Raw genomic sequence first — 14,510 nt, 5'->3', positions numbered from 1 at the left:
GGAACAACTATTTTTGGATCCGAGAATCTGTTCGCGTCATTGTCTTTGTTTTTACACGAGGATTAATTCTTTAGTTTGTGCCGAGGTCAAATTATGCACCAATAATGGAGAATTTCGGACCAGAAGGTTTAAATGGAAAAATTGTTACATGTATGCCATGTGTCACAAATTGGGCACAAATTCCCAAAAGAGAGAGAGCAATTAAAAAAAAACTTAACAGGCAAGAGGGGCAAATCTAAGCGTGAAGTTTTCAGGGACTAAGGGCAGATTGTTGCAAGTACATGAACTATGGAGAGTACTTCGTCGTCTGTGACTCATGTACGAAGGTAGAGCTTGCTCCCTCTGGTCAACTCTCTCTCTATTCTCAGAGGAAATGCTCTCTATGATGGGCTGATTCCATCGAATGTACAGTTTTGTGTTTTCTTTGCACTTCTGTCGAGGCAAGAGCCTCACTGTCCAGGTTCAGGAGCAGTTGATTGCTTCTCTAATGCAGGAACTAAAGAAAGTGATGACCAAGCCACACGGGAACAAGGTTTTCAGCTCTGATTTACTGCTGGAATGATACCAGGGTCAAAGGGTTTGTAGTCCATCTGATATGGAACAGATCTGGAATGGAATAAGGCTGAGAACAGGTTAAGAAACATGTGAAAAATAGTAAATACAGAGTTCTGCAGATTGCAATTCTACACTTGAATTATTGAGTTATGCTCATAGAAAGTGTTTTTCTACTTGGGATGTTGTTCTAGATATGTTGTATTGTCCTTATATAGCTGAAATTTACTCAAAGGGATGTTGTTCTTGATATGTTGTACTGTCCTTATGCAACTGAAATTTACTCAGAAAAGATGAAAGCGAACTGTTCACAGGTTTTGTACTTTGGAACATTTCTTTTTTTTTGTAACCTTCTATCTTTTAATTGATAAAGAAATATCGAGAGGGCCGCCGGTCTTTGCGGCCAATTTGGTGTTTAGCGAGGTCTCTATTTGTGTGTTTATGTGAAAAGACCAGGTATGAATTGAAGGGACTACCGCTTTATGTCAGTCAGAGACCGGTGGGCAGCTTGGTGCAAGAGGGTATTTTACTACCTTTGGCGGTGGATCTTGGAAGGTCCACAAGGGCTCTGTGTTGATTGTTAAAGGCAGCAAAAGGGGGACTTTGTATTATTTGCATTATAAAGCATTACTTGGTAAGTTTTTGGCTATGGTTGAAGTTCTTTCATAGATGGAACTTTGGGTTTTTGGTTGTGGCTGAAGTTTATTCATAGATGGAACTTTGGCATAAAAGACTTGGCCATATGAGCTAGAAAGGCCTTTAAGCTCTCTTCTCTTTAGGGAGATTTGATGTAAAAGGCTCTGGTTTTGACTTTTGTAATGATTGCATATATAGAAAACATGTAAAGGCTTTGGTGTTGTTAAGAAGTTCAATGCTCTTGACTTAATACATTTTGATGTGTGCACTATGCTTGTTAATTCACGTGGGGGTGCACGGTACTTTGTCACTTTTATTGATGATTTCAGTAGAAAGTCATGGGTATATGTATTAAAGAGCAAAAATGAAGTGTTGGACGCTTTTAAAAGGTTTCACGCTTTTGTTACCACATAGAAAGGGCTTAAGTTAAAAGCTATAAGAACGGATAATGGGGGTGGGTATGTTTTAAATGAATTCAAAAAGTTTTGTGAGATGCATGGCATTAAGAGGGAGTTGATAGTCCCCTTACAATCCTACATCAAATGGTGTGGCTGAAAGATATAATGGCACACTTTGTGAGAGAGTTAGATGCATGCTATCCGTAGCTAATCTCCCGTAACAGTTCTAGGGAGAGGCTCTGAAAACTGCAGTTCATGTGTGCAATCGCTCTCCTAATCGTGCATTGAAAAATGACATTCTTGAAGAGATTTGGTGTGGCAAGGCTGCTTCATAATGCCATTTGCGTGTCTTTGGTTGTGATGCCTTTGTGTACATTCTTGTAAATGAGAGGACTAAATTAGACATGAAATCTATCAAGGGCATCTTCATGGGATATGGAGATGAAGGACAGATGGGATATAGAGTTTGGCTTCCTCAGGATAGGAAGATTGTATGTAGCCGAGACGTAGTATTTAATGAGGCAACGTTGTTGAAAAATGCTACACATGGTGACCTTGACAAAAAGAAGGTCAAATTTCAGCATGAACAGCCAGCCATTCAACAACCATTACCTGAAGATTTCGCCCCTTTTGATGCTGAAAATGAGCAACAACCTATTGTGCTATAGCCAGAAGATAATGGACATCAAATAGATGCACATGATAGAATCGGACAACAAGAAGAACATGCTGAAAACAGATTACAGCAGCAAGTAAGTGCTGAAAATCAGCCACCAGGTGATGGTGTGCACATACTTGAGGATGCAAACCCATTGTGTGTCAATACAGATCATTGGGTAAGAAGGTCTATACGTTTCAGAAGACAGCCATAGAGGTTTTAGCCTTTTGGATTGCATTTTATTGACTGATGAAGGTGAGCTTTGGCATTTAGAGTGGTAGAGTCATGTGAAAACAAGAGAAAGTGGGAGCTTGCTATGTAGGAAGAGATGAAGTCTCTATATGTGAATAACACATGGGAGCTTGTACCTTTGCCCAAGGATAGGAAAGCTATTGCTAATAAATGGATTTATAAGGTGAAATATATTGACGGGAAGCCCAAATACAAGGCACATCAGCCATATTAAATCTGTCAAGTACATTGTTGATGTACTTGCCTTGTGAGAGAAACCTTGGATTTAGAGTTGGATCCATGTCACCATGAAGAAAAGCAATCTTCACATCCATCTGATCCAACTCTAAATCCAAGGATGTAGTGAGAGCAAACCAAACATAGAGTGTAGTCATCTTCACCACCGGTGAAAAAAATCATGGAAGTCTATGCCTTGACATAAGCTTCTAAGGAAGCAATTTTGGCTTGGCCGTTTGGTCAAGGATTTTGGTCTTTCTTCACGTAGTCCACTGCTTGGTTGTGATAGCCAAAGTGTACTCTGTCTGGCTAAGAATGCCATGTTTCATGCACGTACCAAACACATAGATGTTCAGTATCACTTCATTCAAGAGGTCTTGGATGATGGTCTTGTCACACTAACAAGGTTAAAACCCAAGATAACCTTGTAGATGTTCTCACTAAAAGCCTTGCAAAGGCTCAGCATGCATTTGACTAGTGGTAGTTGAATAGCTTAAAGATACCACTTCGGGCCTTTAAGTTGTTGAAGTCCCTTCAGGTGTAAACTTCCATTAATCCCACGTGTATAAACTTATGGGTGTGGACACACCCTTTATTTATACCCTAACATATAAATACATTATTACTCTTTGTGCACCGGTGAACACACTGGTACACTCACATTCGATTCCCTCACTCTCAGCTCTCATCTCTATTCCTACTCATTACTGTTTTGCACTCCATAACACTCTAGCCCAACACAAACATAGCATTTCTTTGTATCATACGATGCATTCTTTTTAGAAGTTTCTTAGCGCTAGCAAAAGGTCATTTTTTGCCTTTTAGAAAGAATAACTTAGACCGAATTTCAGCTTGTTGACATGTTTTTGAGGATTTAAACTTGTTGCCCAAAAATTTAGTCTTGTTGCCCTTATATTCAACATTGTGAGGAGTGCACCATCATGGTCTTGTTGTTAGAGATCATAGCCTGTTTGGTGGGCAGGCAGGCCTGCACAGTCGGACTGTGCAGTCGGACTGCCACGTGGCAGTCCGACTGCCTGCAGCCAACTTACTCCAGGCTGCGCCCTATTTCTGGCGCCCCATTCCAGGTAGTTTTTCGGCTATATATTGCCGACGTTTCCAGCAGTCTGTCCATTCTTCTCTGTCGCAGATTACAGACCGGTGCCGTGCAGATTTCTGTCTCTGTTCACAGATTTCAGACAGCAGACAGTGCAGACTGCAGCAGACTTCGAGGTGGACAGCAGGTCGCATCGTCGAGGTGGAGACACGGAGTCCAGCGCACTGCGCCCGTGTATATCTTTGTATTCAGCATTCTTTATACAACAGATCTTCATTGTACACTGTCTCTTTCTCTCCCTTTTCTCTCTGCGTTCTCTCTCTCAGTCCTACGCTTCTGCACCGCTGCACTCTGACATGGTATCAGAGCAGTGTTTGAGGGCTGACTGAGCGCAGAATCAACCTGAAGAGGAGTTTCCATCGCGACACAAATTTGCGTTTTTTGCGTTTAAGGGCAGACAGGAGGGCTGCGCCTTGGAACAAGGCTGAAACGAGTGTGGGCGCACAGGAAAGGAGTACAGGTGGTGGATTTGCTGCTGTTTACTGCTGTTTGACGCGGAGAAAGTTTGAGTTTTCAACCTAAAAGTGCAGGTTTTGCTTTTTCATCGCCTCCGGCGGGTGAAGAAGCTTCGGGACGCGGAAGAGCCTTAGCAGGCTGAGTTTACTCAGTCAAAGGGGGTTGCTTTTGCGTTTGAGAAGGCATATCAGGTGAAGATGTCTACAGAGATGGACTTGGAGTTCCAGGCGATTATGGACTGGAAGGTGCCTGTCTTACCGGCTCTTCCTACAGATTAGAAGCTCGACGGCGACAACTACCGCATTTGGCGCGTTATGATGTTGGCCATTCTTGAGTCCTATGATTTGGCGGAGTTGGTACAGGAAGATATTGACCGGCCTTCGGTAAGAGATGAGTCCAAACTCTCTTCCGATGCTCGTGCGGAGTTGGCCAGGGCCCAGTCTCATTGGGACAAACTGAATGCCAGGATTCGATCATTTCTCTTTCTATCATGCACTACAGCCGTGATCGCTCACATCGAGCACTTGACGGTGGCTCGTGAGATATGGCTGGAGCTTGATCAAATGTACAATCGGATGACCTTGATGAAGAGGGTTTCTTTGGAGGTACAGATGCGGACCTTGTCCGTCAATAAGTCTTCTTCGCTAAGGGAACACATTAACAAGCTAAGGCAGCTACAGATGCAGGTTCAGAATGCGGGGAAGCTGATTTCCTCCGAAGACATGGCGATCACACTATTGTCCCAGTTGCCGCCACGATTCGGTACATTTTACTCTGCCCTTATTGCTTCGGGGCGAGAGTCTACTCTTCGGTGGGAAGAGTTGGTTCCTATGGTCTTGGACCAAGAGGAACAGTTAAAGGGACAGAATGCTTCCAAGACGGAGGCGTTGACAAGTCAAGCCTCTCAGAAGAAGGGGAAGGACCAAAAGAAGAAGAAGGGGGATAACAAGTCCAAGAAGGACAAGGAGAAGGACAAGGACAAAGACTCCACATGTCATATTTGTGGAAAGACTGGCCATTGGAAGAAGGATTGCCCTGACAAAGACTCGAAGGACACCAAGAAGAAGGAAACCAAGGATTCTGGAGCAGTGGCTGCACCCTCATCAGCTGCATTTCTACATCTAGTTGTCATTGAGGACGCTTCACCAAATGCTTCTGATGCTGCGATGACGGCTCCCCAAGCTCGAGAGTGGATTGTTGGCAGTGGTGCCTCACGGCACATGACTCCTTTATCAGATCGTGTTGCCCAGCTGCGACCTTCGCGTGGGCAGGTTCTCATTGGAGACAACTCTTCAGTTTCTATTGTAGGTCGGGGTAAGATGCAGCTTATTCCGGATGGACGAGGTGGCACCCATACCTCAGAGGTTTTGCATGTACCAGGATTAGGGTACCATCTCCTTTCAGTTCATAAGATTTGCTCCCTTGGTCTTTTGGTGGAGTTTGACAGTTCTACTGTACGAGTCCTTGATCGTGAATCGAGGAAGGTTCTATCATCTGGATATGAGGAGAACGGCATTTACAAACTGAAGTCTTCCACTGCCCTCTCTACTCTTCTTCTTACCTCACAGTCACAGTTTGAATTATGGCATGCTTGGTTTGGTCACCTGAACTATGACTATCTTCGGAGGGCGTCACGTGGACAGCTTGTTCGAGGGTTGCCGGATATAGTGGTGAGCCAGCAGCCATGTGTCTCCTGCATACGGGGGAAGCAGCATAGGGATGCCATTCCCCACACAGCTTCGCGGCGGTCTACTTCACCGATGGAGCTAGTATCTACGGATCTATGTGGCCCTATGAGGAATGAGTCCCTGCGTGGGAGCTCTACTTCATGCTGATCGTGGATGACTACAGCAGGATGACATGGGCCTACTTTTTGGCACTAAAGTCAGAAGCTTTCTCGCACTTCAAGGATTGGCTTCTCTTTGAGGAGAACCGATCAGGCCGGAAGTTGAAGACCTTGCGATCCGACAAGGGAGGTGAATTTGTGTCTAATGAAATTGCTCGGTTTTGTGCAGATAGAGGAATTCACCAGGAGTTTGCCAATACCAATACTCCTCAAGAAAATGGTATTCTCGAACGGAAGAACCGCAGTGTGATCGAGATGGCGCGCACCATGATGGAGCACCGACAGACCCCTCAGGTTCTGTGGGCCGAGGCTGTGGCTACTGCAGTCGACATTCTTAATCGATCCCCTACTTCGGCCGTGGAAGGGATGACTCCATTTGAGGCTTATATTGGGACGAAGCCAGATGTTTCTTACTTTCGAGTCTTTGGGTGGGATGCCTATGTTCACATTCCCAAGGCTCACCGTGATAAATTTGAAGCGGCTTCCCGCAAACAGGTATTTGTTAGCTACAGCTCCCAGTCCCAAGGCTACCGACTGTATGATCCCGTCAAGCGGGATGTGTACACTAGCCGTGATGTCCGGTTTGTGGAGGTTCCGGCTTCTTCAACGGGTGAGGAGCATCCCGTTCTTGGAGATCCAGGGGAGAGTTTGGCTCCTTCTACAGTTCCACTGGAGCCTGTGCCGTTTGATTATGATTCTGTTTCTGACACAGAGTCTACTGTTCCACCGGATCGTTCTGAGGAGTTACCACCGGTGGACATTTCAGAGTCTTCTACTGATGGAGAACGACGAGGGGAGGTTCGGCCTCCTCCTCGCTGGGCCCGTGACACACTCCGTGATTCAGGGATCGAGGGGGTTCCTGAGGAGTGGGGACCGCAGGATGGTCCGCGGCGGTCACGGAGGCACCAGTCTCATAATTCGGAGCTTGTTTGCTCCAATTATTGTTTGATGTCCCGTGTTATGCAGGATCGAGAGCCCACCTCCGTGAAGGAGGCTTTACAGTCCGCCCCATGGAAGAAAGCTATGGAAGCTGAGTTGGAGGCTATTGAGAGGAATGGCACTTGGTCACTTGTGCCACGCCCCCCGAAGAAGAAGGTGATTGGAGTCAAGTGGGTCTTCAAGACCAAATATCTCAGTGATGGTACTTTGGATAAGCACAAGGCTCGCTTTGTTGCTAAGGGTTTTGCCCAGCGCCCAGGGATTGACTGTCATGACACCTTTGCCTCTACAGGAGCTCTTGGTGTCTTTTGAGATGGAAGATTGTCGGGCCCTCTCTACTCCTATGGATCTGAACTAGAAGGCCACTTCCCACTCAGCTTCTCCTTTGGCGGATGCTTCCCGCTATCGACAGTTGATAGGGTCTTTGATTTGGCTTCTCAACACCAGGGTTGATATATGTTTTGTTGTTGGGCTCTTGGCAGGGTTCATGAGTGAACCTAAGACGGTGCATTGGCAGGCTGCTCAGAGGATACTTCGGTATCTGAGGGGGATGTCTGATTTGGGGATTCATTACCCCGTAGGGACAGATGGGTCAGATCTTGTACTTGCAGGTTGGAGTGACTCGGATTGGGCCGGTGACGTGGACCACAGGCGGTCTACAACAGGTTACTGCTTTACTTTGGGTGCAGGTGTTATTTCATGGAGTAGCAAGAAGCAGCCCACGGTAGCCCTTTCGTCTATTGAGGCGGAGTATCGGGCCTTGTCTTCCACCACATGCGAGGTTGTGTGGCTTCGGAGATTGTTGGAGGAGCTTGGGTGCCCCCAGACTCGTCCTACATTGTTGCGATGTGACAATGAGAGTTGCATTGCCTTGGCGAGGAACCCTGTTTTTCATGCTCGGACGAAGCACATTGAGATTCAGTACCATTTCATCCGAGAAAAGCTTCTGGATGAGACCATCATTGTGGAGTATTGCAAGACGGAGGATAATCTTGCGGATTTGTTTACAAAGGCGCTTCCTTAGGCTCTCCTTCGGCAACATTCCAGATCCCTCAGGCTTCTGCCCTGCCCAGGCTCTGAGAGGGGGTGTTAGAGATCATAGCCTGTTTGGTGGGCAGGCAGGCCTGCACAGTCGGACTAGCAGGCTGCTGCACAGTCGGACTGTGCAGTTGGACTGCCACGTGGCAGTCCGACTGGCTGCTGCCGACTTACTCCAGGCTGCGCCCTATTTCTGGCGTCCCATTTCAGGCAGTTTTTCGGCTATATATTGCCGACGTTTCCAGCAGTCTGTCCATTCTTCTTTGTCGCAGATTACAGACCGGTGCCGTCCAGATTTCTGTCTCTGTTCACAGATTTCAGACAGCAGACAGTGCAGACTGCAGCAGACTTCGAGGTGGACAGCAGGTCGCATCGTCGAGGTGGAGACACGCAGTCCAGCGCACTGCGCCCGTGTATATCTTTGTATTCAGCATTCTTTATACAGCAGATCTTCATTGTACACTGTCTCTTTCTCTCCCTTTTCTCTCTGCGTTCTCTCTCTCTCAGTCCTACGCTTCCGCACCGCTGCACTCTGACACTTGTGTGTGAACGATAGTTTGTGCACATCATTGTATTTTCATGCCATATAGTAGATTGATGCTTTGATGCCAATGCAACATCCCCCTAGGATCCAATGTGTACACTCTGACACAAGCTGTACCCATAGAAAAGTCAAAGGGAATGGACATCAAGCTCCCCTGCTAGCCATAGAGCATGCCTTGTGACATTGATCTATTGACTAACTAACGAGGGATTTACTAGTGTTTTGGGTATTTTATTGCAACTTGTGACATTTGTTTGCTAGACCTAAGAAGAGGAGCTAGTGTAGTAGACGTGGGACGAGAAGAATGACGGGGGTTTGAGGGAACTTGTGATGAGACCCAAAAGAGGATATTGGAAAACCCCTGTATCAGGGAACCATTGAAATGACCCCAATTCAGGAGTTGTTGACAATCTCTCATGTGGCCTTTGTTAAGGTAAGAGGAACCATGAAGATACCTTCTTCGATCATCATAGCCTCTGCTACGCACAATGTGTTGATGTGCAAGGTAGAGAAGCTGACAAAATTAATATTTTCAAAATTAATTTAATGGGGCTGAAAATTGTTGAAAAATGCAATTAGAAGGTTGCTACTTCGCAAAACCTTCCCATGCAAGTGAGGGAAAGGCTATTAGAGGTTGGTGGAGCCTCATTTCAACATTGTGGAGGTTAGGAGAGAAGGAGAGAGAGTTGCTGCTGCAATTTTCCAGCCATTGGGGGTTGTCAAAGAGCTGCCCCCAGTTGATGAAGAGGCGGTTATTTGAAGGTAGGTGACAGCCCCTTAGGCTGTCTATGGATAGGTGACAGCAAGTTTGGGGTCGACAAGAGCAGGTGATGGCATGTGAGGCTCTTGTTGATGGTGGGCTGCAATCAATCAGCCAATTTTGGATGAAACTCTGAAATTTCTCTCTCTCTAGCTTGGTATGTATTCTCTTAGCCAATTCACAGTTCCCTGAACAAGGCTCAGCCAAATTCTGTCCCAGAAGGCTGCAATTGAAGAGTTTTTGCTAAAGCCTAATTTACACCAGAGGTTAGAGTTTACCAGCCACCTTGGGAAGAGTGCTCAGAATTTAGGGCCTAGTACTTGAAATTCAGCAGCTGGAATTTGGGGATTTTGGAGAATTTCAATAGGCCAGCCAGCCAACCTAAGTTCTGGGCAGAATTTGTCTTCCAAGGAGCAAAGTGGAGGCCAATCCCCCAAGCAAACTAAGGGGAAAATTGGTTTAAAGGATTTCTGGTTGCTATGCAGGTGGCGGCTTCAGATGGGCAGGTGATGCCAGGAGCTGCCTGGCAGTGTGCCAGCAGCTGTGACCAGCAGGCAGAGGGTGGTGTGGGCCGGTTGGGGGGGGCAGCAGCAGCAGCAGGGGGGGTGTCAACTGTTAGCTAGGACAGTCATACAAGGTCGTTCGTAAAGCCTTGAGCAAGTGTTGATGGAATTCTGTTTATTAATCTGTTTGAGAGACTTTGTTTTGCCAAACCTTGGGGCATTTAAATTTTAGGTAGGAAATCATTGGGAGATGGAGAAATTTTATACATGCTGAAAAATTTATCCATAACAAGTCATTTTATTCCAGGTACTAACTACCGATAATCAAAGAAAAGGAGTTGAGAGAGGAGAACCCGATAATTGGGTACATGGTACCTTAATATTTATAAAGTACGGTACAATAAAAGTACATTTAAAAAAATTAACTTGAATATTTTTGACAAGAGATGATAAACAGATGTGTAAAGCCAAAGTAAAAATGCCATGAAGAATATGAGATAAGTACAAGAGGGTAACAAACCAAAAACATGCGTTGGAAGTAGATACAGAAAAGAGAAATGTAGGGCTAGATTATGGATGGAGAGAGAGAGGCCTAGGATGAGCTTTTACTTCATCATTGATGCCATGTGCATCGGAGTGCTCATGAAGAGTCGGAAGACAATGCCTTGGGGGGAGATGATGTGACACTCTCGGGCTCATCCTCATTGATGAAGTTGTGACTCGTTATCAAATAGAGAGCCAACATGAAAAGGTTAAAACAATCAAGAAAGAACAAACCTGTCCATATGACACACGAGTACAATCCTGCCTAAAAGTGCAAGATTATGGTAGCCTTTCTTGATGTATCATTGTGACTGAGTGGGGTGCTTAAAAGTGCCAAGATTATGGTAACTGTTTTGCATACTTAACCATATTCTTTCTGTCGATACAAGCTCCTTCAAATGTTTCAGCTAACATGCTTTGTAATGTATTTTTGTAAAAGGGTGAAGAAGTGCCAGATCCAGTTGATGCCGATGGTTGTTTCATGGAGAAGGTGGTGGATTTTAAAGGACTATATGTGAAGGATGCGGACAAGAGCATCGTTGCTGCTGTCAAGGTAGTTTCCTTTTTCCAACTACACGTGTTGTCTCTCCCTTTGTGCTTTCTTGATTCTTAGAGACATAGCCTGATGCTGGAGATATGAGGGAAATAGCTTGAGCCACAATTGTTGCCGCAGTGAATCTGAATGATAGAAGGTAGTGCAATGAAGTGATTTATGGAGTTATCCGTATCTTTAATTGCACACTACCTTGTGCCTTTCAGCATCCTTGTTATTCTGTTATTCTACCTTTGTTTTTGTGGATGAGATACTTCAATCTTTTGGTCTCGTGGGCCACCAAGTCTCCAGTAGATTGTTAACGGCACTGTCTTTCTTTCTTTATTTTTTCTGCCACTCTTTTTGTCTATAACTCCAGCTTCTCATTGTATGCTAACTGCAGCCTGGATGCTTGGAGGTCTAATATCTCGAGAAACTGGTGGTTGTCTGTAACAGCTGAAGGGACGCTTGGTGAACGCTGGAAGTATCACTCACTCATACCCTTATTGCTGGCGCTCAGAGACACCTTTGATTTACAAAGCCCTTCCAAGCTGGTAAGTTGTATTTTATACACTGCTCAGTTGCATGTTATGTTAATCCTAGAAGTTGCATATAAATTTGAGCTGTATTTCTGGACTAGAGCATAGTGGCCAGGTGGTTGATCAATACTTTCCTGTTATATATCGAATTGATAAAGGTATGTTGCACATTAGCTAGCTGTTAAACACTGTATTCATGTGCGCAACAAAGGTTTGTTGCTGTGGAGAAGATCAAAGATGAGCTACTGGAAAATAACAAGCAGACATACTGGGTCCCTGACTTTGTGAAGGTGAACAATGTCTTGTCCTTTCGAAACAGAACTTGTTCATATTTGTTTATTTCTTAGTTATGGGAAACGTATTACCATTATATTGTTTGGTTCTAAATATCTGAGCATTTTCCGAGAACAATATTGTACTTTGTTGGAAAGTTCAGGAAAAACGATTCCACAACTGGTTGGAGAATGCGAGGGATTGGGCTGTTAGTCGAACTAGATTTTGGGGCACACCATTACCAATCTGGCGAAGTTCTGATGGCAAAGAGATCATTGTGGTTGGATCCGTGAAGCAGTTGGAGGAACTGTCTGGGTGTAAGGTATCTTTCTTTGTGGTTATATTGGCCTTTATATGGTTGCATTCTGTCCAGTATATGGATGACATGAGAGTGTGGGCCTACTGAAGGTTACTGATTTGCATCGACATAAGATCGACCACATCACCATTCCCTCGAGGAGGGGCCCTGAATATGGAGCTTTACACAGAGTCGATGATGTAAGTAGCTTTTCTAGTTTTCTATTGCCTTGAATATTGAGTCCGCTGAAAATCAGGTGGTCACAAGGTCTTGACTTTAAATATTGATGCTCATTCCAAAATGAGCTGCTTTCCCTCTCACATCTTTAGTGTTAATTCTGTATACTTGATGCTCAAGCATCTTTCTTGAAAGCTCCCTGGTTTAAACTCCTTTAGATGCTTCTCACTGATGCATAATGAAATGCATGGCTGCCTATGCTCGGCATTGCACCTTCCCCCTGTAGCTCAAGTTTCATGACTAACACTTGCCGATTTTGTCTAAGCAGGTCTTTGATTGCTGGTTTGAAAGTGGTTCCATGCCTTACGCTTATATTCATTATCCCTTTGAAAACACATCTCTGTTCGATCATAATTTCCCAGGTCATTTTGTGGCAGAGGGTTTAGACCAGACCCGTGGCTGGTAAGCCGCCTCCAGTTTTTAAATAACTCTTCTAGTGAAAATGGTCAAAACAGTTATTTTGGTTTGTAGCTGTGCTTCTTTGTGAAACATTTTTGCAACAAAGGTAGTCTTCTTGTATATTGTCAAGGTCGAAGGCAGTGTTGGAGCATAAGTTCATCATTTTGAAGAGTAGGAGAGGTTCAGAGCTATTTCATAGGCACAGATCTTGTAGATTCACAGTTCAGTGCACAGAAAATAGCCACCATGTTGGTAAAAGGGCCCATTTGGTGTGCTTACTGTGCCTTTTGGGCCCTGTATTCACCATGAAGTTGTATTAACCATATGATTGTTGACTGATGAAAAAAGTGTGCCAAATGATGTAGAGGACTCTGGTTATTTTGTCTACCCTGGGTCCTCAAAAGTTGGCCTTCATTTATTGCTCATAGGAGTCACAAGGTCCAAGCTCCATGATGGGATCCTCAATGTACAGAGTACCAAAGTAACCCTTACAGCTAGTTGAGCTTTTTGAGTCTTGCCTTAGCACTTTTGGCCAAGAAAAAAATGATAGAAGCCCCATGGGTCTTACCACTCAACTGACTCTTCTCTTGTCATTAAAGAGGGTCCCAGCACTTGGGGCTAATACAAACCCGGAAACTCTCTGTATATGTGTCTCAAGTTTGAAATGTAGTTTTGCGATTCCAATATTGTTTCTGCACTGGTTTGGAAAAGCTTTCATTAGATACCAATATTGAGGTTGAATGCTGTGTGGCCATTGCCAATAACCGTGAGTTTTTCATCCCCACATGCAGCACTATGCTTTAGAGCAGGTCCTAGAGTGGGAGCTGGAGCTTGTATATTGTATTATAAGGGATAATGTGGCCGACCTATTTTTTAAGCTCTTCATTTGCCTTTTATTCTTTATCACTTATGCTTTATAAAGGATTTAAGAGGGACTGCTAACAGGAGGGTAACTCTCCTACTTGTTAGCCAGACCCATAGTTGCATGGAAACTAGTGTCTGAAAATACAAACATACAAACTTATTAAAAAAACTACATATAATTAAAGGCATTTCTTCTCATCCAAAAATTTTGTGATCCTAAAAAATGTGATGAATGAGTTTGCTACTATTAGAATTTGGAATACATAGTTTACTTGTTAGTTTGCTGCTGTATTAGAGTATACAGCGATTAAATTAAAGTATCCACATACATACATACATACATACATACATACATACCTACATACCTGCCTACCTACGTACATACTTATCTATATCTATACATTCATCTAGATACAGTAAATAGATTACAGCCATGATTGTTCATAGTTTAGTGCAGTCTGCATGACGCGTCAGATTGCAGTACATACTTTGCTTGAAGAATCTTGAAGAAATATTCAGTTTAGACGTGGTAAGTAGCACGCATATTCTTGAAGATTTGATTTTTTTTAGAGATTTATATTGTAAGTATTTTATCATTGGTCATATAGGAAATGAATAGATAGATTATTTCTTTGAATATTTACTGTATAGGTTCTAGGACACATACTTTTTGCTCTATGTTTAAGAAACGTTTTTCAGACATTTCCTCAAATTAATACTGTAGGAAAGTCATTTGAAACTCGTTTCCTACCTGCTGTTTCTACAACTTTTAAAATTCATATTGTACGAAACTTGTTTGAAACTCGGTTCCGACCCTGCTGTTTCCAGGACTTTTGGCTACCATGGCCCCATCACTATGTCTTGGGGGATGTTAGGAGCTTTGCTATTTTGGAAGTCTTACCACTTTTTA

General features: G+C 44.1%; 1 protein-coding gene across 1 annotated transcript in view; it reads left to right on the top strand.

Annotated features, from left to right (window-relative positions):
• LOC148025341 (tRNA synthetase class I (I, L, M and V) family protein) overlaps positions 1-14,510 on the top strand; it is a 133,337-nt gene that overhangs the window by 60,708 nt on the left and 58,119 nt on the right. The window contains exons 6-11 of the mRNA XM_087692378.1: positions 10,898-11,011; positions 11,447-11,544; positions 11,741-11,819; positions 11,966-12,124; positions 12,211-12,300; positions 12,606-12,739. Of these exons, the coding sequence (XP_087548504.1) occupies positions 10,898-11,011; positions 11,447-11,544; positions 11,741-11,819; positions 11,966-12,124; positions 12,211-12,300; positions 12,606-12,739 (674 nt within the window). The remainder of the gene's footprint in view (positions 1-10,897; positions 11,012-11,446; positions 11,545-11,740; positions 11,820-11,965; positions 12,125-12,210; positions 12,301-12,605; positions 12,740-14,510) is intronic.

This window comes from Lygodium microphyllum, chromosome 14 (assembly GCF_053477565.2).
Source record: "Lygodium microphyllum isolate KBCC chromosome 14, Lygodium_microphyllum_v1.1.10, whole genome shotgun sequence".
NCBI classification, from domain to species: domain Eukaryota; kingdom Viridiplantae; phylum Streptophyta; class Polypodiopsida; order Schizaeales; family Lygodiaceae; genus Lygodium; species Lygodium microphyllum.
Note: the sequence above shows the minus strand (reverse complement) of the source record. Positions and strands in the feature narration are given on the sequence as shown.